This window comes from Dendropsophus ebraccatus, chromosome 1 (genome assembly GCF_027789765.1).
Source record: "Dendropsophus ebraccatus isolate aDenEbr1 chromosome 1, aDenEbr1.pat, whole genome shotgun sequence".
Taxonomy (NCBI): domain Eukaryota; kingdom Metazoa; phylum Chordata; class Amphibia; order Anura; family Hylidae; genus Dendropsophus; species Dendropsophus ebraccatus.
The window spans coordinates 231582310-231606817 of record NC_091454.1 but is presented as its reverse complement, the minus strand read 5'-3'; the positions used below and the strand labels follow the sequence as shown (position 1 = coordinate 231606817).

At 54.1% G+C, this 24508-nt stretch overlaps 2 protein-coding genes across 3 annotated transcripts in view; both read right to left on the bottom strand.

Moving 5' to 3' along the window:
- Positions 1–763: 763 nt before the first annotated feature.
- On the bottom strand, positions 764–13868 carry LOC138771520 (cornifelin homolog). Its single transcript, XM_069951346.1, has 4 exons — positions 12419–13868; positions 2767–2884; positions 1458–1636; positions 764–1335 (listed from the first exon to the last, which is right to left on the bottom strand). The coding sequence occupies exons 2-4, from the start codon at positions 2882–2884 to the stop codon at positions 1060–1062; spliced, it is 573 nt and encodes a 190-aa protein (XP_069807447.1). The 5' UTR covers positions 12419–13868; the 3' UTR covers positions 764–1059.
- Positions 13869–14015: 147 nt separating this feature from the next.
- Positions 14016–24508, bottom strand: part of LOC138771420 (thialysine N-epsilon-acetyltransferase-like) — a 42002-nt gene continuing 31509 nt past the window's right edge. For both annotated transcript variants that reach the window (XM_069951136.1, XM_069951220.1), the window contains 2 exons: positions 14772–14812; positions 14016–14318 (listed from right to left, as the gene is read on the bottom strand). In XM_069951136.1, the coding sequence (XP_069807237.1) occupies positions 14136–14318; positions 14772–14812 (224 nt within the window). In that variant the 3' untranslated portion in view covers positions 14016–14135. The remainder of the gene's footprint in view (positions 14319–14771; positions 14813–24508) is intronic.

Below are 24508 nucleotides of genomic sequence, written 5' to 3'. Positions count from 1 at the left end.
TAGGGATTCTAGTCCAATTGTTGTTGTGTAATATCTATCATGTAATTCTAATAAAGATTTATTCATTTTTCTATTATCCAGATGTGCGCCTGCATTGTTATGGGCTTACTCTTTTTCTGTTCTTTGAAGTTGTGGCCGTCTTTCCCCCAGCACACACCTCTATGTAACCAGTACTTCTCCCAGCACACTCCTCTATGTGACCAGTCTTTCCCCCAGCACACTCCTCTATGTGACCAGTCTTTCCCCCAGCACACTCCTCTATGTGACCAGTCTTTCCCCCAGCACACACTCCTCTATGTGACCCGTCTTTCCCCCAGCACACTCCTCTATGTAATCCGTCCTTCCCCCAGCACACACTCCTCTATAAAACCCGTCCTTCCCCCAGCACACACTCCTCTATAAAACCCGTCCTTCCCCCAGCACACACTCCTCTATGTAATCCATCCTTCCCCCAGCACACACTCCTCTATAAAACCTGTCCTTCCCCCAGCACACACTCCTCTATAAAACCCGTCCTTCCTCCAGCACATATTCCTCTATGTGACCCATCCTTACCCAGCACAAATTCCTCTATGTGACCCATCCTTCCCCCAGCACACACTCCAATATGTGACCTATCTTTCCCCCAGCACACACCCCTCTATGTAACCTGTCTTTCCCCCAGCACACTCCTCTATGTGACCCGTCCTTCCCCCAGCACACTCCTCTATGTGATCCCGCCTTCCCCTAGCACACGCCTCTATATAACCTGTCCTTCCCCCAGCACACACTCCTCTATGTGACCCAAAACTTGGTTTATTGATAAAGCAGGAGGAAAATATGACACAATAAGTGTTTATAGATTTTGAATGGTGTTGGTGGTGCGATCAAGTCTTCAGACGACAGACCTCAATAGCAGATGAAATTGCTCTTCATGACTTCTGATCCCCAACCATTACCTACCATAACGTTTATTGGTTGGGTTCTATATAACATCTAGAATCTCCCTTCATCCTCAACCATGACGTCTCTTATTTTGATGCTGGGTACTAATACATCTAGTGGATGGACTACTTTGACCTAGTAGGCTGGAGAAGGATATGCTTGGTGGGGTTGAGGAGGATATGCTTGGTTGGGTTGAGGAGGATATGCTTGGTTGGGTTGAGGAGGATAGGCTTGGTAGGGTTGCGGAGGATATGCTTGGTAGGGTTGAGGTGGCATAGGCCCCATCACTGTAGTTGTCTGGGCTGTCACGATGGCGACCGGATGCTTGTACTTTTTGATCTCCCGAGCCATCTGGCACCAGGTGCAGCTGAAGCAGCAGTAGAGTGAGCAGCAGTCATCGCAGATAGAGCCCTGGACAGAGAATCACAGGTCAGGGGAAGTAATATCTACTATCATCCTGGTCCATCATCAGGTTTACTCCACGAAGTGGCCAGACCTGGCACCAATTCCACCACATCATCAACCATACTCACTCTGACACGATAGCGTTCTCGGACAGCAGCTCGCATAGCCATTGAGATTGGGGGACAAACTGCACTAGTTCCAATGTATCCAAAACATCCGGGATCCATTATCGGGAGGCAAATACATTCTCCAAAATCACTGACCGTCTTACACTGGAAACAGGGGAAACACCAGAAGGCACAGCAGCCTGGAGGCAAAGGGAGGAAGAGAAATTCAGAGCAAAGTTATGACATGCCACCAGTCCAACCACTTCAACCATCCATCACAAGGAAGCCATACCCCCACATTGCACTCATCCATCACCAGGAAGCCCTACCCCCACACTGCACTCATCACCAGGAAGCTATACACCCACACTGCAACTATCCCTCACCAGGAAGCCATACCCCCACACTGCACTCATCACCAGGAAGCCATACCCCCACACTGCACTCATCACCAGGAAGCCATACCCCCACACTGCACTCATCCCTCACCAGGAAGCCATACCCCCACACTGCACTCATCCCTCACCAGGAAGCCATACCCCCACACTGCACTCATCACCAGGAAGCCATACCCCCACACTGCACTCATCTATCCCCAGGAAGCCATACCCCCACACTGCACTCATCCCTCACCAGGAAGCCATACCCCCACACTGCACTCATCCCTCACCAGGAAGCCATACCCCCACACTGCACTCATCACCAGGAAGCCATACCCCCACACTGCACTCATCCCTCACCAGGAAGCCATACCCCCACACTGCACTCATCCGTCACCAGGAAGCCATACCCCCACACTGCACTCATCCCTCACCAGGAAGCCATACCCCCACACTGCACTCATCACCAGGAAGCCATACCCCCACATAGCACTCATCCATCACCAGGAAGCCCTACCCCCACACTGCACTCATCACCAGGAAGCTATACACCCACACTGCAACTATCCCTCACCAGGAAGCCATACCGCCACACTGCACTCAACAGCAGGAAGCCATACCGCCACATTGCACTCATCCCTCACCAGGAAGCCATACCCCCACACTGCACTCATCCCTCACCAGGAAGCCATACCCCCACACTGCACTCATCCCTCACCAGGAAGCCATACCCCCACACTGCACTCATCCCTCACCAGGAAGCCATACCCCCACACTGCACTCATCACCAGGAAGCCATACCCCCACACTGCACCCATCACCAGGAAGCCATACCCTCGCCTTATTCCAGGATCACTGGTTCCAACCCACTAAAATCAATATCCCACCGTTAGAGGAAACTAGAACAGGAGACTCATGAGGACCCCCGAGAATGATGCTTTTGGACTCACATATGCCCATGTCATCGCAGCAGTCGCAGACCCCTGTAGACCACTCATTTGGGCTGACCATGTTGGAGGAAGTAGATTGGCTGACTGCTAGCGGCTGCACCGTCTGGGGCTGCATCATCTAATAACAGAAAAGCTGAGAAATTACGAATTCTAAGAGTCCAAGATAAGTACTAGAAGTGTGAGACTGTGGGCACGGCCGTGTGTGTCCGAGTGACTGGCGGCGGGGGAGTAAGGGGGGTTTGGCCTGTTGCAGGACAGCTACTCTGGGGAACAAATGAGCAGAAGGGCTTGATGACGTCCCATTGTCTAGACTCAGTCCCTGAATTCTCTCCGGTGATGAGTGACCCGGTTAAATGGGCCGATTATATTGGTCCCCCCAGTCACCACAGCCGCTTCCAGCTCTAGACCGCCTTCTCCAGTCACCACAGCCACCACCAGCTCTAGACCCTCTTCTCCAGTCACCACAGCCACCACCAGCTCTAGACCCCCTTCTCCAGTCACCACAGCCACCACCAGCTCTAGACCCCCTTCTCCAGTCACCACAGCCACCACCAGCTCTAGACCCCCTTCTCCAGTCACCACAGCCACCTCCAGCTCTAGACCCCCTTCTCCAGTCACCACAGCCACCACCAGCTCTAGACCCCCTTCTCCAGTCACCACAGCCGGTTCCAGCTCTAGACCCCCTTCTCCAGTCATCACAGCCACCTCCAGCTCTAGACCCCCTTCTCCAGTCACCACAGCCACCTCCAGCTCTAGACCCCCTTCTCCAGTCATCACAGCCACCTCCAGCTCTAGACCCCGTTCTCCAGTCACGACAGCCACCTCCAGCTCTAGACCCCGTTCTCCAGTCACCACAGCCGCCTCCAGCTCTAGACCCCCTTCTCCAGTCACCACAGCCGCTTCCAGCTCTAGACCCCCTTCTCCAGTCACCACAGCCACCTCCAGCTCTAGACCCCGTTCTCCAGTCACCACAGCCACCTTCAGCTCTAGACCCCGTTCTCCAGTCACCACAGCCGCCTCCAGCTCTAGACCCCCTTCTCCAGTCACCACAGCCGCTTCCAGCTCTAGGCCCCCTTCTCCAGTCACCACAGCCGGTTCCAGCTCTAGACCCCCTTCTCCAGTCACCACAGCCACCTCCAGCTCTAGACCCCGTTCTCCAGTCACCACAGCCACCTTCAGCTCTAGACCCCGTTCTCCAGTCACCACAGCCGCCTCCAGCTCTAGACCCCCTTCTCCAGTCACCACAGCCACCACCAGCTCTAGACCCTCTTCTCCAGTCACCACAGCCGCTTCCAGCTCTAGGCCCCCTTCTCCAGTCACCACAGCCGGTTCCAGCTCTAGACCCCCTTCTCCAGTCACCACAGCCGGTTCCAGCTCTAGACCCCCTTCTCCAGTCACCACAGCCACTTCCAGCTCTAGACCCTCTTCTCCAGTCACCACAGCCACCTCCAGCTCTAGACCCCGTTCTCCAGTCACCACAGCCACCTCCAGCTCTAGACCCCGTTCTCCAGTCATAACAGCCACCTCCAGCTCTAGACCCCGTTCTCCAGTCATAACAGCCACCTCCAGCTCTAGACCCCCTTCTCCAGTCATCACAGCCGCTTCCAGCTCTAGACCCCCTTTTCCAGTCACCACAGCCACCTCCAGCTCTAGACCCCCTTCTCCAGTCACCACAGCCGCTTCCAGCTCTAGACCCTCTTCTCCAGTCACCACAGCCGCTTCCAGCTCTAGGCCCCCTTCTCCAGTCACCACAGCCAGTTCCAGCTCTAGACCCCCTTTTCCAGTCACCACAGCCACCTCCAGCTCTAGACCCCCTTCTCCAGTCACCACAGCCACCTCCAGCTCTAGACCCCCTTCTCCAGTCATCACAGCCACCTCCAGCTCTAGACCCCGTTCTCCAGTCACCACAGCCACCACCAGCTCTAGACCCTCTTCTCCAGTCACCACAGCCACCTCCAGCTCTAGACCCCCTTCTCCAGTCACCACAGCCACCTCCAGCTCTAGACCCCGTTCTCCAGTCACCACAGCCACCTCCAGCTCTAGACCCCGTTCTCCAGTCACCACAGCCGCTTCCAGCTCTAGACCCCGTTCTCCAGTCACCACAGCCGCTTCCAGCTCTAGACCCCGTTCTCCAGTCACCACAGCCGCTTCCAGCTCTAGACCCCCTTCTCCAGTCACTTCCTTGGGCCCAGTGACAAAGGTTTAAAAACAAGTGCTGTAGAATATTGGTTCCCCCATCACTATGCCCACTTGGGTGACCACCACCACTGTGGCGGCTGTTGCTACTACCCTGTGTACTGCTAGGAGGGAAGGGCCAGAGGATGACCTTACTGCCAGCATTCCAGGTAACATTGAGTCCTTGGGTCACGTTGACCGTGTTATACAGCGTGCCGCTTACATTGTCATTTACCCTCAATCCTCGTGCCCCGCCTAGCTGTAGACATTGCCCCTCTCCCATCCTACTTTTGGGGAAGTAGAACATTTTATTGTACTATTTAAAGAGCACCTGGTGGACTGTTTGTATGGACTGTGTGTACTCAAGTGCCTTATTCACACTCATGTACTCATGACAAAGATGGACGCATCATAGCACTACGGGTGTATATGGACTGACGCATCATAGCATTAGGGGTGTATACAGACTGACACATCATAGCATTACGGGTGTATATGGACTGACGCATCATAGCATTACGGGTGTATATGGACTGACACATCATAGCACTATGGGTGTATATGGACTGACACATCATAGCACTATGGGTGTATATGGACTGACGCATCATAGCATTACGGGTGTATACGGACTGACGCATCATAGCACTATGGGTGTATATAGACTGACGCATCATAGCATTAGGGGTGTATACAGACTGACGCATCATAGCCCTATGGGTGTATATGGACTGACACATCATAGCATTACGGGTGTATATGGACTGACGCATCATAGCATTACGGGTGTATATGGACTGACGCATCATAGCATTACGGGTGTATATGGACTGACGCATCACAGCATTACGGGTGTATATGGACTGATGCATCACAGCATTACGGATGTATATGGACTGACGCATCATAGCACTATGGGTGTATATGGACTGATGCATCACAGCATTACGGATGTATATGGACTGACACATCATAGCACTATGGGTGTATATGGACTGACGCATCATAGCATAATGGGTGTATATGGACTGACGCATCATAGCATTACGGGTGTATATGGACTGATGCATCACAGCATTACGGGTGTATATGGACTGACACATCATAGCACTATGGGTGTATATGGACTGACGCATCATAGCATTACGGGTGTATACGGACTGACGCACCATAGCATTAGAGGTGTATATGGACTGACGCATCATAGCACTACGGGTGTATATGGACTGACGCATCATAGCACTACGGGTGTATATAGACTGACGCATCATAGCACTACGGGTGTATATAGACTGACGCATCATAGCACTACGGGTGTATATAGACTGACGCATCATAGCACTACGGGTGTATATAGACTGACGCATCATAGCACTACGGGTGTATATAGACTGACGCATCATTGCACTATGGGTGTATATAGACTGACGCATCATCGCACTACGGGTGTATACGGACTGACGCATCATAGCACTACGGGTGTATACGGACTGACGCATCATAGCATTAGGGGTGTATATAGACTGACGCATCATAGCACTACGGGTGAATACGGACTGACGCATCATAGCACTACGGGTGTATGTGAACTGATGCATCCAGTTTTTTAAAGGGATATTGCACTATGGATCTTAAGTCTTAACAGTATTGCTTACTGCATTTCAAACCCATTGCACTAATTTACGGTTTGCATTTTATTGTTATTTATACCTTTTCTTCTATTGATTGTATATACTCGATTGTGGCATTATTCTAAACATTTATTCCATGCTGTCTATTTAACTATTGATCTTAGAATTCTCTCAGGTGCCGCCCTACAAGTAATACACCAGGAACGGCTTATTTTTAGCAGGGGAGTATGCAATGTCCCAATGCAGGGGCGCCATTGCAGCCCTGTATGCTTATGTAGGTCGGTACTAATAACTATTCGGTATAGTATTGGACTCCCAATACTAGATGTCTGAGGGTCACATTATTTCCTGGCACAGCTGAAAGGAGAGGTGTTAATGGGTTAAATGTATATGTGATGAAAGTCATGCACTGCATTATGGTTTGCCACTAGCTGAGAGTTGGCTAAGAACTAATCCCTATCGAGAGTACCTCATAGTGATCCCTCCTCTGTTTCACTAACCGCTTCACTAATCAAAAGTCAGTCTTGGTGTCACCCTATTTCCTCACCACCACATACATACATTATATATATATATATATATATATATATATATATATATATATATATTGTGGTGGAGCAGATTATTCGGGTAGTCCAGAGTTCTGGTCTAGTCAGAGTAAGACCCAGAAAAGTGGTAGCTACTGAGACTTTCCAGGGCCTGGCCTGGCGGCAAGGACCTACCTGTGGGGCCCTACCCCAGAGTCAAAGACTGCAGATCCTTACATCACAGCACTCCTGCACCCCAGCCGTATCTGACTAGTAAAACCTGTGGTGAATCTACTGTAGATGGGGACCAAGCACTTTTCCATGCTGACGGGCTATCCTTCTCTTCAAGTGCCCTGAGGGTGGAAGGAGAAGGCCTTGCTGAGCTGGGAGGAGGAGCGCCATAGTGTCCAGGAACAGCACCCACAGTGGAGCCATGCACGGTGGGTACCAGCCGTCCACAATAGCGCTGTAATAGTGATGGAATAGAATGGTGTATACGGCTGATACCAGTGATGGAATAGAATGGTGTATACAGCTGATACCAGTGATGGAATAGAATGGTGTATACAGCTGATACCAGTGATATAATAGAATGGTGTATACAGCTGATACCAGTGATGTTATAGAATGGTGTATACAGCTGATACCAGTGATGTAATAGAATGGTGTATACAGCTGATACCAGTGTAATAGAATGGTGTATACAGCTGATACCAGTGATGGAATAGAATGGGGTGTATACAGCCGATACCAGTGATGTTATACAATGGTGTATACAGCTGATACCAGTGTAATAGAATGGTGTATACAGCCGATACCAGTGATGTAACAGAATGGTGTATACAGCCGATACCAGTGATGTAACAGAATGGTGTATACAGCCGATACCAGTGATGTAACAGAATGGTGTATACAGCCGATACCAGTGATGTAACAGAATGGTGTATACAGCCGATACCAGTGATGTAACAGAATGGTGTATACAGCCGATACCAGTGATGTAACAGAATGGTGTATACAGCCGATACCAGTGATGTAACAGAATGGTGTATACAGCCGATACCAGTGATGTAACAGAATGGTGTATACAGCTGATACCAGTGATGTAATAGAATGGTGTATACAGCTGATACCAGTGATGGAACAGAATGGTGTATACAGCTGATACCAGTGATGGCGCAGACTGGTGTATATAGCTGATACCAGTGATGTACCCCATCTGTACCTCCATCCCCGTCCTCCCTCACAGCTGCCCCCCGTCCTCCCTCACAGCTGTACCTCCCGTCTGTACCTCCTTCCCCGACCTCCCTCACAGCTGCCCCCCCCTGTCTGTACCTCCATCCCCGTCCTCCCGTCTGTACCTCCATCCCCGTCCTCCCTCACAGCTGCCCCCCCGTCTGTACCTCCATCCCCGTCCTCCCTCACAGCTGCCCCCCCGTCTGTACCTCCATCCTCGACCTCCCTCACAGCTGTCCTCCCGTCTGTACCTCCATCCTCGACCTCCCTCACAGCTGTCCTCCCGTCTGTACCTCCATCCCCGTCCTCCCTCACAGCTGTCCTCCCGTCTGTACCTCCATCCCCGTCCTCCCTCACAGCTGCCCCCCGTCTGTACCTCCATCCCCGTCCTCCCTCACAGCTGCCCCGTCTGTACCTCCATCCCCGTCCTCCCTCACAGCTACCCCCGTCTGTACCTCCATCCCCGTCCTCCCTCACAGCTACCCCCGTCTGTACCTCCATCCCCGACCTCCCTCACAGCTGTACCTCCCGTCTGTACCTCCATCCCCGTCCTCCCTCACAGCTACCCCCATCTGTACCTCCATCCCCGTCCTCCCTCACAGCTACCCCCCCCCGTCTGTACCTCCATCCCCGTCCTCCCTCACAGCTACCCCCATCTGTACCTCCATCCCCGTCCTCCCTCACAGCTACCCCCCCCCCCGTCTGTACCTCCATCCCCGTCCTCCCTCACAGCTGTACCTCCCGTCTGTACCTCCTTCCCCGTCCTCCCTCACAGCTGCCCCGTCTGTACCTCCATCCCCGTCCTCCCTCACAGCTACCCCCCCCCGTCTGTACCTCCATCCCCGTCCTCCCTCACAGCTGCCCCCCGTCTGTACCTCCTTCCCCGTCCTCCCTCACAGCTGCCCCGTCTGTACCTCCATCCCCGTCCTCCCTCACAGCTACCCCCATCTGTACCTCCATCCCCGTCCTCCCTCACAGCTGTACCTCCCATCTGTACCTCCATCCCCGTCCTCCCTCACAGCTGTACCTCCCATCTGTACCTCCATCCCCGTCCTCCCTCACAGCTGTACCTCCCGTCTGTACCTCCATCCCCGTCCTCCCTCACAGCTGCCCCGTCTGTACCTCCATCCCCGTCCTCCCTCACAGCTGTACCTCCCATCTGTACCTCCATCCCCGTCCTCCCTCACAGCTGTACCTCCCGTCTGTACCTCCTTCCCCGACCTCCCTCACAGCTGCCCCCCCCCTGTCTGTACCTCCATCCCCGTCCTCCCGTCTGTACCTCCATCCCCGTCCTCCCTCACAGCTGCCCCCCGTCTGTACCTCCATCCTCGACCTCCCTCACAGCTGTCCTCCCGTCTGTACCTCCATCCCCGTCCTCCCTCACAGCTGCCCCCCGTCTGTACCTCCATCCCCGTCCTCCCTCACAGCTGCCCCCCGTCTGTACCTCCATCCCCGTCCTCCCTCACAGCTGCCCCGTCTGTACCTCCATCCCCGACCTCCCTCACAGCTGTACCCCCGTCTGTACCTCCATCCCCGACCTCCCTCACAGCTGTCCTCCCGTCTGTACCTCCATCCCCGTCCTCCCTCACAGCTGCCCCGTCTGTACCTCCATCCCCGTCCTCCCTCACAGCTATACCCCCATCTGTACCTCCATCCCCGTTCTACCTCACAGCTGTACCCCCATCTGTACCTCCATCCCCGTCCTCCCTCAAAGCTGTACCGTCTGTACCTCCATCCCCGTCCTCCCTCACAGCTACCCCCATCTGTACCTCCATCCCCGTCCTCCCTCACAGCTGCCCCCCCCGTCTGTACCTCCATCCCTGTCCTCCCTCACAGCTGCCCCCCCGTCTGTACCTCCATCCCCGTCCTCCCTCACACCTGCCCCCTCCCGTCTGTACCTCCATCCCCGTCCTCCCTCACAGCTGCCCCCGTCTGTACCTCCATCCCCGTCCTCCCTCACAGCTGCCCCCCGTCTGTACCTCCATCCCCGTCCTCCCTCACAGCTGCCCCCCCGTCTGTACCTCCATCCCCGTCCTCCCTCACAGCTACCCCCATCTGTACCTCCATCCCCGTCCACCCTCACAGCTGTACCTCCCGTCTGTACCTCCATCCCCGTTCTACCTCACAGCTGTACCCCCATCTGTACCTCCATCCCCGTTCTACCTCACAGCTGTACCCCCATCTGTACCTCCATCCCCGTTCTACCTCACAGCTGTACCCCCATCTGTACCTCCATCCCCGTCCTCCCTCACACCTGCCCCCTCCCGTCTGTACCTCCATCCCCGTCCTCCCTCACAGCTGCCCCCCGTCTGTACCTCCATCCCCGTCCTCCCTCACAGCTGCCCCCCGTCTGTACCTCCATCCCCGACCTCCCTCACAGCTGTACCTCCCGTCTGTACCTCCATCCCCGTCCTCCCTCACAGCTGCCCCCCGTCTGTACCTCCATCCCCGTCCTCCCTCACAGCTGCCCCCCGTCTGTACCTCCATCCCCGTCCTCCCTCACAGCTGTACTCCCGTCTGTACCTCCATCCCCGTCCTCCCTCACAGCTGCCCCCCGTCTGTACCTCCATCCCCGTCCTCCCTCACAGCTGCCCCCCCGTCTGTACCTCCATCCCCGTCCTCCCTCACAGCTACCCCCATCTGTACCTCCATCCCCGTCCTCCCTCAAAGCTGTACCGTCTGTACCTCCATCCCCGTCCTCCCTCACAGCTGCCCCCCCCGTCTGTACCTCCATCCCCGTCCTCCCTCACAGCTGCCCCCCCGTCTGTACCTCCATCCCCGTCCTCCCTCACAGCTACCCCCATCTGTACCTCCATCCCCGTCCTCCCTCACAGCTGTACCGTCTGTACCTCCTTCCCCGTCCTCCCTCACAGCTGCCCCCCCCGTCTGTACCTCCATCCCCATCCTCCCTCACAGCTGCCCCCCCCCCACCGTCTGTACCTCCATCCCCGTTCTACCTCACAGCTGTACCCACCGTCTGTACCTCCCGTCTGTACCTCCATCCCCGTCCTCCCTCACAGCTGCCCCGTCTGTACCTCCATCCCCATCTGTACCTCCATCCCCGTCCTCCCTCACAGCTGTCCTCCCGTCTGTACCTCCATTCCCGACCTCCCTCACAGCTGTACCTCCCGTCTGTACCTCCATCCCCGTCCTCCCTCACAGCTGTACCTCCCGTCTGTACCTCCATCCCCGTTCTACCTCACAGCTGTACCCCCATCTGTACCTCCATCCCCGTTCTACCTCACAGCTGTACCCCCATCTGTACCTCCATCCCCGTCCTCCCTCAAAGCTGTACCGTCTGTACCTCCATCCCCGTCCTCCCTCACAGCTACCCCCGTCTGTACCTCCATCCCCGACCTCCCTCACAGCTGCCCCCCCGTCTGTACCTCCATCCCCGTCCTCCCGTCTGTACCTCCATCCCCGTCCTCCCTCACAGCTGTACCTCCCGTCTGTACCTCCATCCCCGTTCTACCTCACAGCTGTACCCCCATCTGTACCTCCATCCCCGTTCTACCTCACAGCTGTACCCCCATCTGTACCTCCATCCCCGTCCTCCCTCACAGCTGCCCCCCCCGTCTGTACCTCCATCCCCGTCCTCCCTCACAGCTACCCCCGTCTGTACCTCCATCCCCGACCTCCCTCACAGCTGCCCCCCCGTCTGTACCTCCATCCCCGTCCTCCCTCACAGCTACCCCCGTCTGTACCTCCATCCCCGACCTCCCTCACAGCTGTCCTCCCGTCTGTACCTCCATCCCCGTCCTCCCTCACAGCTGCCCCCCCGTCTGTACCTCCATCCCCGTCCTCCCTCACAGCTGCCCCCCCGTCTGTACCTCCATCCCCGTCCTCCCTCACAGCTGTACCTCCCGTCTGTACCTCCATCCCCGTCCTCCCTCACAGCTGCCCCCCCGTCTGTACCTCCATCCCCGTCCTCCCTCACAGCTGTACCTCCCGTCTGTACCTCCATCCCCGTCCTCCCTCACAGCTGCCCCCCCCCCCCCCGTCTGTACCTCCATCCCCGTCCTCCCTCACAGCTGCCCCCCCATCTGTACCTCCATCCCCGTCCTCCCTCACAGCTGCGCTCACCTCAGTCGCTCTGCCGTCTCTGCTCGGACCCGTTAGACTTGCGGCTCTTTGTCCGTGATTCTTGTCGGACCAGTTTCGCCTCCGTTGTAGAGGAGGAAGTTGTGTGTAATGTCAGATCCCTTCCCGTCACCTCTGATTGTTGACTTGCTAACTTGCTCTATTGTGTTTGACAAGGTCGGTTGGAGAAGCGAGAACGAGGACGCCCAATAATTACGGGGAGCGGGAATGGCTTTGTTTGGTGTTGGAGACCTGTGGTTAAAAGGTAACCGCAGCAACAATCACAACACCAGCCGAGAAACATGAACCCCACCAACCTCCGCCATATACCACAGACTGCACCATGGCGGGGTAGTCAGATACCAACGTCCGGAGATACCTGGTCCAAGCTCTCCATCTTATGACATCACAGGCCCCAGTGTGACCGCTGATGACATCACTAACCCCAAAGTGACCGCCAGTGACATCACTAACCTCAGTGTGACCACCAGTGACATCAGTAACCTCAGTGTGACCTCCAGTGACATCACTAACCCCAGTGTGACCGCCATTAACATCACTAACCCCAGTGTGACCGCCAGTGACATCACTAACCCCAGTGTGACCGCCAGTGACATCACTAGCCCCAGTGTGACCGCCAGTGACATCACTAACCCCAGTGTGACCGCCAGTGACATCACTAGCCCCAGTGTGACCGCCAGTGACATCACGAGCCCCAGTGTGACCGCCAGTGACATCACTAACCCAGTGTGACTGCCAGTGACATCACTAACCCCAGTGTGACATCACTAACCCCAATGTGACCGCCAGTGACATCACTAACCTCAGTGTGACTAGAAGTGACATCACTAACCTCAGTGTGAGCGCCAGTGACATCACTAACCTCAGTATGACCTCCAGTGACATCACTAACCCCAGTGTGACCGCCAGTGACATCACTAACCCCAGTGTGACCGCCAGTGACATCACTAACCCCAGTGTGACTGCCAGTGACATCACTAGCCCCAGTGTGACCCCCGATGACATCACTAGCCTCAGTGTGACCTTCAGTGACATCACTAACCCCAGTGTGACCGCCAGTGACATCACTAACCCCAGTGTGACCGCCAGTGACATCACTAGCCCCAGTGTGACCGCCAGTGACATCACTAACCCCAGTGTGACCGCCAGTGACATCACTAACCCCAGTGTGACCGCCAGTGACATCACTAACCCCAATGTGACCGCCAGTGACATCACTAACCCCAGTGTGACTGCCAGTGACATCACTAGCCTCAGTGTGTGCGTGTAGAGCGGCTGCCTGGGTGTCCGTGTCGGCTCTGCTACATCTTGCCGTTTGGACACTATGGCAGCCACAGATCAGATTCTCAGGTTGAAAATTAAATGTTCCAAAGAATCAAGAAACCGTCTGTGGATGGTTACCTGGCCTTGGCTTTTCCCTTGCCATTACACTGACCTATAGGGCCACTTAATATGGCGGTGTTAGTGGTCTCCCTACAGGAGCCCCCCTCCCCCGTCCTTCCTCCCCTCCCCCTCCCCTTCCCTCAGGGATATCCGGCTGGTCTGGGGTTTCCAGACTCTTAAATAAGGCTGCACAGACTCTTCTTTTGCATACTCATGTTTCCCGGGAAGCAATGCATCTAGGATGTCACTGCATTGAGCGCTTTGCCGGCAGTGTTATGGTTTGGCTGCTCTCCCTGAGATCAGTCATCTGTTTCTCTTATACGGAAGGGTCAGCAGAGCCGGTTATCCGTCGCAGATCCTCGGGGAGGAAGCGGTAGAGCCGCCAGCCCTCCTCCGCACTCAGGTCCCGGGCCCCGCGGGAGCGGTAGAAAGAAATAGCCGGATGGTTCCAATCCAGGACCGAGAGCTGCAGCCGAGCGCAACCGAGAGCCAGACAGGACTGCGGGGGGGAGAAGAGACAGCTGTCACCAGACTGCGGGGGGGGGGGGGGGGGAGGGGGGTATGGAGAAGAGACAGCTGTCACCAGCCTGCGGGGGGGGGGGGGGGGGGAGGGGGGGTATGGAGAAGAGACAGCTGTCACCAAACTGCGGAGGGGGGGGCGGTGTAGAAGAGACAGCTGTCACTAGACTGCGCGGGGGGGGGGGTGAATTGTTGAGAAGAGACAGCTATCAACAGACTGCGCGGGGGGGGGGGGGTGGAGAAGAGACAGCTGTCACCAGACTGCGGGGGGGGGGGGGGGGGGGTGGAGAAGTGACAGCTGTCACCAGACTGCAGGGGGGGGGGGGGTGGAGAAGAGACAGCTGTCACCAGACTGCGGGGGGGGGGGGGGGGGGGGGGGGTATACACAGAGTATTATACATGGGGGGGGGGGGGGGGGGTATTATATAGTCACCTCCGCCACTGCAGCAAACAGCTTAGAGCCGAGGCCTCCACCTGTAAGACAAGAGAACAGTGATCAGTATCACCGCCCCCTGCTGGATCACTATATGAGGGTATATACCGCCCCCTGCTGGATCACTATAAGCGGGTATATACCGCCCCCTGCTAGGTCACTATAAGCGGGTATATACCGCCCCCTGCTGGATCACTATATGAGGGTATATACCGCCCCCTGCTGGATCACTATATGAGGGTATATACCGCCCCCTGCTGGATCACTATGAGGGTATATACCGCCCCCTGCTGGATCACTATATGGGGGTATATACCGCCCCCTGCTGGATCACTATATGAGGGTATATACCGCCCCCTGCTGGATCACTATGAGGGTATATACCGCCCCCCTGCTGGATCACTATATGAGGGTATATACCGCCCCCTGCTGGATCACTGTATGAGGCTATATACCGCCCCCTGCTGGATCACTATATGAGGGTATATACCGCCCCCTGCTGGATCACTATATGAGGGTATATACCGCCCCCTGCTGGATCACTATATGAGGGTATATACCGCCCCCTGCTGGATCACTATATGAGGGTATAAACGCCCCCCTGCTGGATCACTATATGAGGGTATATACCGCCCCCTGCTGGATCACTGTATGAGGCTATATACCGCCCCCTGCTGGATCACTATATGAGGGTATATACCGCCCCCTGCTGGATCACTATATGAGGGTATATACCGCCCCCTGCTGGATCACTATAAGCGGGTATATACCGCCCCCTGCTGGATCACTATATGAGGGTATATACCGCCCCCTGCTGGATCACTATATGAGGGTATATACCGCCCCCTGCTGGATCACTATATGAGGGTATATACCGCCCCCTGCTGGATCACTATGAGGGTATATACCGCCCCCCTGCTGGATCACTATATGAGGGTATATACCGCCCCCTGCTGGATCACTGTATGAGGCTATATACCGCCCCCTGCTGGATCACTATATGAGGGTATATACCGCCCCCTGCTGGATCACTATATGAGGGTATATACCGCCCCCTGCTGGATCACTATATGAGGGTATATACCGCCCCCTGCTGGATCACTATATGAGGGTATATACCGCCCCCCTGCTGGATCACTGTATGAGGCTATATACCGCCCCCTGCTGGATCACTATATGAGGGTATATACCGCCCCCTGCTGGATCACTATATGAGGGTATATACCGCCCCCTGCTGGATCACTATAAACGGGTATATACCGCCCCCTGCTGGATAACTATATGAGGGTATATACCGCCCCCTGCTGGATCACTATATGAGGGTATATACCGCCCCCTGCTGGATCACTATATGAGGGTATATACCGCCCCTTGCTGGATCACTATATGGGGGTATATACCGCCCCCTGCTGGATCACTATATGCGGGTATATACCGCCCCCTGCTGGATCACTATATGCAGGTATATACCGCCCCCTGCTGGATCACTATATGCAGGTATATACCGCCCCCTGCTGGATCACTATATGAGGGTATATACCGCCCCCTGCTGGGTCACTATATGAGGGTATATACCACCCCCTGCTGGATCACTATATGAGGGTATATACCACCCACTGCTGGATCACTATATGAGGGTATATACCGCCCCCTGCTGGATCACTATATGGGGGTATATACCACCCCCTGCTGGATCACTGTATGAGGGTATATACCGCCCCCCTGCTGGATCACTATATGAGGGTATATACCGCCCCCTGCTGGATCACTATATGCAGGTATATACCGCCCCCTGCTGGATCACTATATGCAGGTATATACCGCCCCCTGCTGGATCACTATATGCGGGTATATACCACCCCCTGCTGGATCACTATATGAGGGTATATACCGCCCCCTGCTGGATCACTATGAGGGTATATACCGCCCCCCTGCTGGATCACTATATGAGGGTATATACCGCCCCCTGCTGGATCACTGTATGAGGCTATATACCGCCCCCTGCTGGATCACTATATGAGGGTATATACCGCCCCCTGCTGGATCACTATATGAGGGTATATACCGCCCCCTGCTAGATCACTATAAGCGGGTATATACCGCCCCCCTGCTGGATCACTATATGAGGGTATATACCGCCCCCTGCTGGATCACTATATGAGGGTATATACCGCCCCCTGCTGGATCACTATATGAGGGTATATACCGCCCCCTGCTGGATCACTATATGAGGGTATATACCGCCCCTTGCTGGATCACTATATGGGGGTATATACCGCCCCCTGCTGGATCACTATATGCGGGTATATACCGCCCCCCTGCTGGATCACTATATGCAGGTATATACCACCCCCTGCTGGATCACTATATGCAGGTATATACCATCCCCTGCTGGATCACTATATGCAGGTATATACCACCCCCTGCTGGATCACTATATGCAGGTATATACCACCCCCTGCTGGATCACTATATGCAGGTATATACCGCCCCCTGCTGGATCACTATATGCAGGTATATACCGCCCCCTGCTGGATCACTATATGCAGGTATATACCACCCACTGCTGGATCACTATATGAGGGTATATACCGCCCCCTGCTGGATCACTATATGGGGGTATATACCACCCCCTGCTGGATCACTGTATGAGGGTATATATCGCCCCCTGCTGGATCACTATGAGGGTATATACCGCCCCTTGCTGGATCACTATATGAGGGTATATACCGCCCCCTGCTGGATCACTATATGGGGGTATATACCGCCCCCTGCTGGGTCACTATATGCGGGTATATACCGCCCCCTGCTGGGTCACTATATGCGGGTATATACCGCCCCCTGCTGGATCACTATATGGGGGTATATACCGCCCCTTGCTAGATCACTATATGGGGGTATATACCGCCCCCTGCTGGGTCACTATATGAGGGGCCACTATATGAGGGTATATACCGCCCCCTGCTGGATCACTATAAGCGGGTATATACCGCCCCCTGCTGGATCACTATATGAGGGTATATACCGCCCCCTGCTGGATCACTATAAGCGGGTATATACCGCCCCCTGCTGGATCACTATATGAGGGTATATACCGCCCCCTGCTGAATCACTTTATGGGGGTATATACCGCCCCCTGCTGGATCACTATATGGGGGTATATACCGCCCCCTGCTGGATCACTATATGGGGGTATATACCGCCCCCTGCTGGGTCACTATATGGGGGTATATACCATCCCCTGCTGGATCACTATATGCGGGTATATACCGCCCCCTGCTGGATCACTATATGCAGATATATACCGCCCCCTGCTGGATCACTATATGGGGGTATATACCGCCCCCTGCTGGATCACTATATGCAGGTATATACCACCCCCTGCTGGATCACTATATGAGGGTATATACCGCCCCCTGCTGGGTCACTATATGAGGGTATATACCACCCCCTGCTGGATCACTATATGAGGGTATATACCACCCCCTGCTGGATCACTGTATGAGGGTATATACCGCCCCCTGCTGGGTCACTATATGCAGGTATATACCACCCCCTGCTGGATCACTGTATGAGGGTATATACCGCCATCTGCTGGGTCACTATATGAGGGTATATACCACCCCCTGCTGGATCACTATATGAGGGTATATACCGCCCCCTGCTGGGTCACTATATGGGGGTATATACCGCCCCCTGATGGATCACTATATGAGGGTATATACCACCCCCTGCTGGATCACTATATGAGGGTATATACCACCCCCTGCTGGATCACTATATGAGGGTATATACCGCCCCCTGCTGGGTCACTATAATCAGGTATATATCGCCCCCTGCTGGATCACTATATGAGGGTATATACCGCCCCTTGCTGGATCACTATATGAGGGTATATACCACCCCCTGCTGGATCACTATATGAGGGTATATACCGCCCCCTGCTGGATCACTATATGAGGGTATATACCGCCCCCTGCTGGATCACTATATGAGGGTATATACCGCCCCTTGCTGGATCACTATATGAGGGTATATACCACCCCCTGCTGGATCACTATATGAGGGTATATACCGCCCCTGCTGATCACTATATGAGGGTATATACCGCCCCCCTGCTGGATCACTATATGAGGGTATATACCGCCCCCTGCTGGGATCACTGTATGAGGCTATATACCGCCCCCTGCTGGATCACTATATGAGGGTATATACCGCCCCCTGCTGGATCACTATATGAGGGTATATACCGCCCCCTGCTGGATCACTATATGAGGGTATATACCGCCCCCCTGCTGGATCACTATAAGCGGGTATATACCGCCCCCCTGCGGATCACTATATGAGGGTATATACCGCCCCCTGCTGGATCACTATATGAGGGTATTACCGGCCCCCCTGCTGGATCACTATATGAGGGTATATACCGCCCCCCTGCTGGATCACTATGAGGGTATATACCGCCCCCCTGCTGGATCACTATATGAGGGTATATACCGCCCCCTGCTGGATCACTGTATGAGGCTATATACCGCCCCCCTGCTGGATCACTATATGAGGGTATATACCGCCCCCCTGCTGGATCACTATATGAGGGTATATACCGCCCCCTGCTGGATCACTATATGAGGGTATATACCGCCCCCTGCTGGATCACTATATGAGGGTATATACCGCCCCCCTGCTGGATCACTGTATTGAGGCTATATACCGCCCCCTGCTGGGATCACTATATGAGGGTATATACCGCCCCCTGCTGGATCACTATATGAGGGTATATACCGCCCCGCTGGTCGGATCACTATAAGGGGTATATACGCCCCCCTGCGGGATAACTATATGAGGGTACTATACCGCCCCTGCTGGATCACTATATGAGGGTATATACCGCCCCCCTGCTGGATCACTATATGAGGGTATATACCGCCCCTTGCTGGATCACTATATGGGGGTATATACCGCCCCCTGCTGGATCACTATATGCGGGTATATACCGCCCACTGCTGGATCACTATATGCAGGTATTATACCGCCCCCTGCTGGATCACTATATGCAGGTATATACGCCCCCTGCTGGATCACTATATGAGGGTAATATACCGGCCCCCTGCTGGGTCACTATATGAGGGTATATACCACCCCCTGCTGGATCACTATATGGGGGTATATACCGCCCCCTGCTGGATCACTATATGAGGGTATATACCACCCACTGCTGGATCACTATATGAGGGTATATACCTCCCCCTGCTGGGTCACTATATGAGGGTATATACCGCCCCCCTGCTGGATCACTATATGAGGGTATATACCACCCCCTGCTGGATCACTATATGAGGGTATATACCGCCCCCTGCTGGATCACTATATGAGGGTATATACAGCCCCCTGCTGGATCACTATATGGGGGTATATACCGCCCCCTGCTGGGTCACTATATGCAGGTATATACCACCCCCTGCTGGATCACTATATGAGGGTATATACCGCCCCCTGCTGGATCACTATATGAGGGTATATACCGCCCCCTGCTGGATCACTATATGAGGGTATATACCGCCCCCTGCTGGATCACTATATGGGGGTATATAACGCCCCCTGCTGGATCACTATATGAGGGTATATACCGCCCCCCTGCTGGATCACTATATGGGGGTATATAACGCCCCCTGCTGGATCACTATATGGGGGTATATACCGCCCCCTGCTGGATCACTATATGAGGGTATATACCGCCCCCTGCTGGATCACTATATGAGGGTATATACCGCCCCCTGCTGGATCACTATATGAGGGTATATACCACCCCCTGCTGGATCACTGTATGAGGGTATATACCGCCCCCTGCTGGATCACTATATGAGGGTATATACCGCCCCCTGCTGGATCACTATATGCAGGTATATACCGCCCCCTGCTGGATCACTATATGCAGGTATATACCGCCCCCTGCTGGATCACTATATGCGGGTATATACCACCCCCTGCTGGATCACTATATGAGGGTATATACCGCCCCTGCTGGATCACTATGAGGGTATATACCGCCCCCCTGCTGGATCACTATATGAGGGTATATACCGCCCCCTGCTGGATCACTGTATGAGGCTATATACCGCCCCCTGCTGGATCACTATATGAGGGTATATTACCGCCCCCCTGCTGGATCACTATATGAGGGTATATACCGCCCCCTGCTAGATCAATAATAGCGGGTATATACCGCCCCCTGCTGGATCACTATATGAGGGTATATACCGCCCCCCTGCTGATCACTATATGAGGGTATATACCGCCCCCTGCTGGATCACTATATGAGGGTATATACAGCCCCCTGCTGGATCACTATATGAGGGTATATACCGCCCCCTTGCTGGATCACTATATGGGGGTATTATACCGCCCCCTGTGGATCACTATATGAGGGTATATACCGCCCCCTGCTGGATCACTATATGCAGGTATATACCACCCCTGCTGGATCACTATATGCAGGTATATACCGCACCCTGCTGGGTCACTATATGAGGGTATATACCACCCCCCTGCTGGGTCACTATATGAGGGTATATACCGCCCCCTGCTGGATCACTATATGAGGGTATATACAGCCCCCTGCTGGATCACTATATGAGGGTATATACCGCCCCCTGCTGGATCACTATATGAGGGTATATACCACCCACTGCTGGATCACTATATGAGGGTATATACCGCCCCCCTGCTGGATCACTATATGGGGGTATATACCACCCCCTGCTGGATCACTGTATGAGGGTATATATCGCCCCCCTGCTGGATCACTATGAGGGTATATACCGCCCCTTGCTGGATCACTATATGAGGGTATATACCGCCCCCCTGCTGGATCACTATATGGGGGTATATACCGCCCCCTGCTGGGTCACTATATGCGGGTATATACCGCCCCCTGCTGGATCACTATATGCGGGTATATACCGCCCCCTGCTGGATCACTATATGGGGGTATATACCGCCCCTTGCTAGATCACTATATGGGGGTATATACCGCCCCCTGCTGGGTCACTATATGAGGGGCCACTATATGAGGGTATATACCGCCCCCTGCTGGATCACTATAAGCGGGTATATACCGCCCCCTGCTGGATCACTATATGAGGGTATATACCGCCCCTGCTGGATCACTATAAGCGGGTATATACGCCCCCTGCTGGATCATATATGAGGGTATATACCGCCCCCCTGCTGAATCACTTTATGGGGGTATATACCGCCCCCTGCTGGATCACTATATGGGGGGTATATACCGCCCCCCTGCTGGATCACTATATGGGGGTATTACCGCCCCCTGCTGGGTCACTATATGGGGGTATATACCATCCCCTGCTGGATCACTATCAGCGGGGTATATACCGCCCCTGCTGGACACTATAGCAGATATATACCGCCCCCATGCTGGATCACTATATGGGGGTATATACCGCCCCCTGCTGGATCACTATATGCAGGTATATACACCCCCTGCTGGATCACTATATGAGGGTATATACCGCCCCCTGCTGGGTCACTATATGAGGTTGACTATACCACACCCCCTGCTGGATCACTATATTGAGGGTATATACCACCCCCTGCTGGCTCACTGTATGAGGGCTATATACCGCCCCCTGCTGGGTCACTATATGCAGGTATATACCACCCCCTGCTGGATCACTGTATGAGGGTATATACCGCCATCTGCTGGGTCACTATATGAGGGTATATACCACCCCCTGCTGGATCACTATATGAGGGTATATACCGCCCCCTGCTGGGTCACTATATGGGGGTATATACCGCCCCCTGATGGATCACTATATGAGGGTATATACCACCCCTGCTGGATCACTATATGAGGGTATATACCACCCCCTGCTGGATCACTATATGAGGGTATATACCGCCCCCTGCTGGGTCACTATAATCAGGTATATATCGCCCCCTGCTGGATCACTATATGAGGGTATATACCGCCCCTTGCTGGATCACTATATGAGGGTATATACCACCCCCTGCTGGATCACTATATGAGGGTATATACCGCCCCCTGCTGGATCACTATATGAGGGTATATACCGCCCCCCTGCTGGATCACTATATGAGGGTATATACCGCCCCCTGCTGGATCACTGTATGAGGCTATATACCGCCCCCTGCTGGATCACTATATGAGGGTATATACCGCCCCCTGCTGGATCACTATATGAGGGTATATACCGCCCCCTGCTGGATCACTATAAGCGGGTATATACCGCCCCCTGCTGGATCACTATATGAGGGTATATACCGCCCCTGCTGGATCACTATATGAGGGTATATACCCCCCCTGCTGGATCACTATATGAGGGTATATACCGCCCCCCTGCTGGATCACTATATGAGGGTATATACCGCCCCCTGCTGGATCACTGTATGAGGGTATATACCGCCCCCTGCTGGATCACTGTATGAGGCTATATACCGCCCCCTGCTGGATCACTATATGCAGGTATATACCGCCCCCTGCTGGATCACTATATGAGGGTATATACCGCCCCCTGCTGGATCACTATATGAGGGTATATACCGCCCCCTGCGGGGTCACTATATGAGGGTATATACCACCCCCTGCTGGATCACTATATGGGGGTATATACCGCCCCCTGCTGGATCACTATATGAGGGTATATACCACCCACTGCTGGATCACTATATGAGGGTATATACCGCCCCCTGCTGGATCACTATATGGGGGTATATACCACCCCCTGCTGGATCACTGTATGAGGGTATATACCGCCCCCTGCTGGATCACTATATGAGGGTATATACCGCCCCCTGCTGGATCACTATATGCAGGTATATACCGCCCCCTGCTGGATCACTATATGCAGGTATATACCGCCCCCTGCTGGATCACTATATGCAGGTATATACCGCCCCCTGCTGGATCACTATGAGGGTATATACCGCCCCCCTGCTGGATCACTATATGAGGGTATATACCGCCCCCTGCTGGATCACTGTATGAGGCTATATACCGCCCCCTGCTGGATCACTGTATGAGGCTATATACCGCCCCCTGCTGGATCACTATATGAGGGTATATACCGCCCCCTGCTGGATCACTATATGAGGGTATATACCGCCCCCTGCTAGATCACTATAAGCGGGTATATACCGCCCCCTGCTGGATCACTATATGAGGGTATATACCGCCCCCTGCTGGATCACTATATGAGGGTATATACCGCCCCCTGCTGGATCACTATATGAGGGTATATACCGCCCCCTGCTGGATCACTATATGAGGGTATATACCGCCCCTTGCTGGATCACTATATGGGGGTATATACCGCCCCCTGCTGGATCACTATATGCGGGTATATACCGCCCCCTGCTGGATCACTATATGCAGGTATATACCACCCCCTGCTGGATCACTATATGCAGGTATATACCGCCCCCTGCTGGATCAGTATATGAGGGTATATACCGCCCCCTGCTGGGTCACTATATGAGGGTATATACCGCCCCCTGCTGGATCACTATATGAGGGTATATACAGCCCCCTGCTGGATCACTATATGAGGGTATATACCGCCCCCTGCTGGATCACTATATGAGGGTATATACCACCCACTGCTGGATCACTATATGAGGGTATATACCGCCCCCTGCTGGATCACTATATGGGGGTATATACCACCCCCTGCTGGATCACTGTATGAGGGTAT